This window comes from Dermacentor silvarum, chromosome 6 (assembly GCF_013339745.2).
Source record: "Dermacentor silvarum isolate Dsil-2018 chromosome 6, BIME_Dsil_1.4, whole genome shotgun sequence".
In the NCBI taxonomy this organism is placed as follows: domain Eukaryota; kingdom Metazoa; phylum Arthropoda; class Arachnida; order Ixodida; family Ixodidae; genus Dermacentor; species Dermacentor silvarum.
In genome coordinates, this window is record NC_051159.1 from 128,514,786 (window position 1) to 128,517,956 (window position 3,171).

General features: G+C 47.6%; 1 protein-coding gene across 1 annotated transcript; it reads left to right on the forward strand.

Annotated features, from left to right (window-relative positions):
* The first annotated feature begins 434 nt into the window (after positions 1-434).
* Positions 435-873, forward strand: LOC119455156 (helix-loop-helix protein 1). Its single transcript, XM_037716612.2, has one exon. It carries the CDS (start codon positions 476-478, stop codon positions 788-790), a length of 315 nt encoding a protein of 104 aa, XP_037572540.1. The 5' UTR covers positions 435-475; the 3' UTR covers positions 791-873.
* The last annotated feature ends 2,298 nt before the right edge of the window (positions 874-3,171 follow it).

The window sequence follows — 3,171 nt, forward strand, 5'->3', positions numbered from 1 at the left end:
CGTTCGTCGACGTCGTCTGTCTTCCACAGCTGGCTGCGTTGCCGCTCATCGTTCCAGCGTAGAATTTCACTTCTCTTCTGTCGTCGGAATGGGGAGGCCGCGTTTACGGGGTTATGAGCCATTGCTTAAGGCAGTGTATGAGCCCATTAGCGGTGCTTCACTGCATGCTTCGCACCTCCCCAGGTTTCACGGTAGTGGAGCTGCATTTTTTTTTTCTTTTTTTTTTTCGAAGAACATTTCATTGATCCGCTGAATTTTGGTCACGGGTGTACCTGAGTGGCACCGTGCGTCAATGAGACTGATCTTGCTATCGGAAGTCTAGCTTTCAGTCGCGTCTTTATGCGAAGAGCCCTTTATAGTAATTGTTTCTAAGCACGTGTCCCCTCAAGTATACCGTACTCGCCGCCTCATCTCCTGCCTTCCCTGCAGCGAGTCGCTGAACGGGAGCCGTGCCTGCTGCGGGTGGCAGCGGGCCATGTTCGTGTGCGCCCAGCAGCCGTGTCCGAACCGGCGCTGCTGCGGCGGTTCGGCGAGCCCGGCGTGTCCCGACCACCAGGCGTTGTCGTCACTCAGCCGCGAGGACCGACGCCGGCGACGCCGGGCCACGCAGAAGTACCGGCTGGCGCACGCCACCCGCGAGCGAATCCGCGTCGAGGCCTTCAACGTGGCGTTCGCGCAGCTGCGGCGCCTGCTGCCCACCCTGCCGCCCGACAAGAAGCTGTCCAAGATCGAGATCCTGCGCCTGGCCATCTGCTACATCTCCTACCTCAACCACGTGCTTGACGTCTGAACCGCGGGACGGTTGACGGACAGTCCGATTCGTTGCCCTTGGTCGTCTGAACAGGGGTGATGGGCCGAGTTGTTCCGGTCCACAATTTGACAGACAGACAGACAGACAGACAGACAAAGAACTTTAATGGAGGTCCACAATTTGAAAAAAAAAAAAAAGTCGAGGCTCTCGAATGTCCTTTCAGCAAGCAGACATGCGTCTATATTCACTGCTTTTACCGAAAGCATCCACTGTACAGGAGAATGACGGTACTATGGCTTCAAGAAAAGTGATGGTAAGAGTGCAGACGTTCTGAGAGAATGGGAATGGGCAGGTTGTTTTTTTCTTTTACTTCAAGAGTGTTGCACTGGTCATCTTGTGCCATGGTGTAGATTATTCAATAATCCAGAGTCCAGAAAAAAATGGAGTTACTAAGTTTTGAGTCCGCCTGTACGGTACAGACTCCGCTTTGTTTGAGATCCCGCCACTATAGTTCAGCAAACGCGCTTATACCGAAAGTCTGGTTGTCTTTGCGTTGAGGTTATGGAAAGAGCATTTTAATACCACTGGTGCAGGCTTGCAGGGTGCCTTTCTTTGTTGTTTAATAACTGCAGACAAACCGGAAGGTAGGCTCCAATATAGCCGGAGATCTCATGACACAGAAGGCCTGCTTCTCTTCAGTCATGGTTGCAATATTGGTTGCAATCATGGTTGCGATATCCAGATCAAATAGCACAGGGTCACTTTTTCCCCCGGCATTCCCTCTTGGCATCAGCGAGGACACCTAAACCCTTTGAGAACATTTGACGTGTTATGTTTGCACAGGATTTCGATCTATGTAGAAAGTTCAGTGATGCTATAGATATCGATGTCCATGCATCCCAGGTGTCCTTAATTGGCTTTTCTGCTGTTCGATATTTACGCTTTGTCGTCGTGAACGGCGATATGCATGACCTCTGTTATCAGTCTTTGAAACTTTGTGGGAAAGTCGTGTGGTATTTGTGCAATGTCCCGTTATAGTCGCTGTATATGGTGAAACATGAAGCTCACTGTGTGCAATTCCTACCGTGCAGTGACTAGGAACAGGATAGAATGCTTCTGGGCGTAAAATCATGGTGTTACGTTTTGCAGTTTTCTTTTACCGCCATACAAATTCGTTCTAGAAGCATCAGAATAAAACCATTCACACATTCCTGTAGCTTGTCATTTCGACAGCGACTCCAGTCTTTCGCGCAACCCATCAATCCAATGAAAGACGGAAATTATTAAGTATATTTCGGGATTTTGCCGGCGATTTCTGGTGGAGTGGTATACGACCTAATTGTTTTGTGCTGATTGTTCTAATTGCTTTTATGTTGATTATATGCAAGTCCATATAATAATTGGACTGCACCTGCAAGTTCCCTCTGCTAAAATGATTCTGAGTCAGGCCCTTCTATAACCTCACTACCCCAAAACCCGGCCATCGTATAGATGCACCATATACATCTCTTCGCCGCTCATTCGCCCGGTAATGTGTGTGGCTGCTTTAACTACTCAGGCCGGTGCATGGTACCTCGTTGAAATCAGCTACGGTGTACCACATCTGTCATGTTCGGTGATTGACAATGAGAGTTCGAATTTTCCAATGTCGCGTCGTCCAAGCACGAAATCTCAAAGGTTCGGCCCAACCTCTGTTCAGTCTTTGGATGTCCCTGTTAGCTTCTGAATTCAAGGCACGCGGTTGTTATCTAGTCCAGTTGATTCTGCAGATTTGCTTGTTGTGGAACGAAACTTGACCTGAAGCGGAGCCAGTGCTTCGCTTATAACGCACGCCAGAAGACGCCGGGTTTGAGGACAGCGTCAGGACTTCGGAAACACAGGGTATTGCATCTCGTGAGTAAAGTTTCCTATTGCTTCATAATATTGGTTGTTACAGACGTGGATATGTAAGAAGACGTTATCGCCAGATTATGCTGGCCTTATCCTTTTCACGTGAGAAAAATGAAAAAAATTACAATTACTGACGTCAGCCTACAAATAGCTAGCTCTCTACGCGAAACACTTTGGCAGAGTTCAAAGGGAGGTAATGGACGCCACTATACCATAAATTGTTTAGAGAACATTACATATAAAAGCACATTTCTTAGCTCGCGGTCAGCTGAAGAGAGATGGAACACCAATAAATTTTATAAAAGTTGCAAACAAGGCGCAGAATGTCACGAGATAGAGGGAATAAAAAAAGATAAAGAAGCGTGGAATTTACCCGTTTCTAAATATTAAACATACACAGCACTGTGACGGGAAATATTTGCACACACAACTCCTTGCATCCACATGTATGCATACCAGGCTCTAATGCAGGCCAGCGGTGCCAACAGCTTCCAATAAATGTGATTTGTTGCTTTGATTTATTGCTTTCT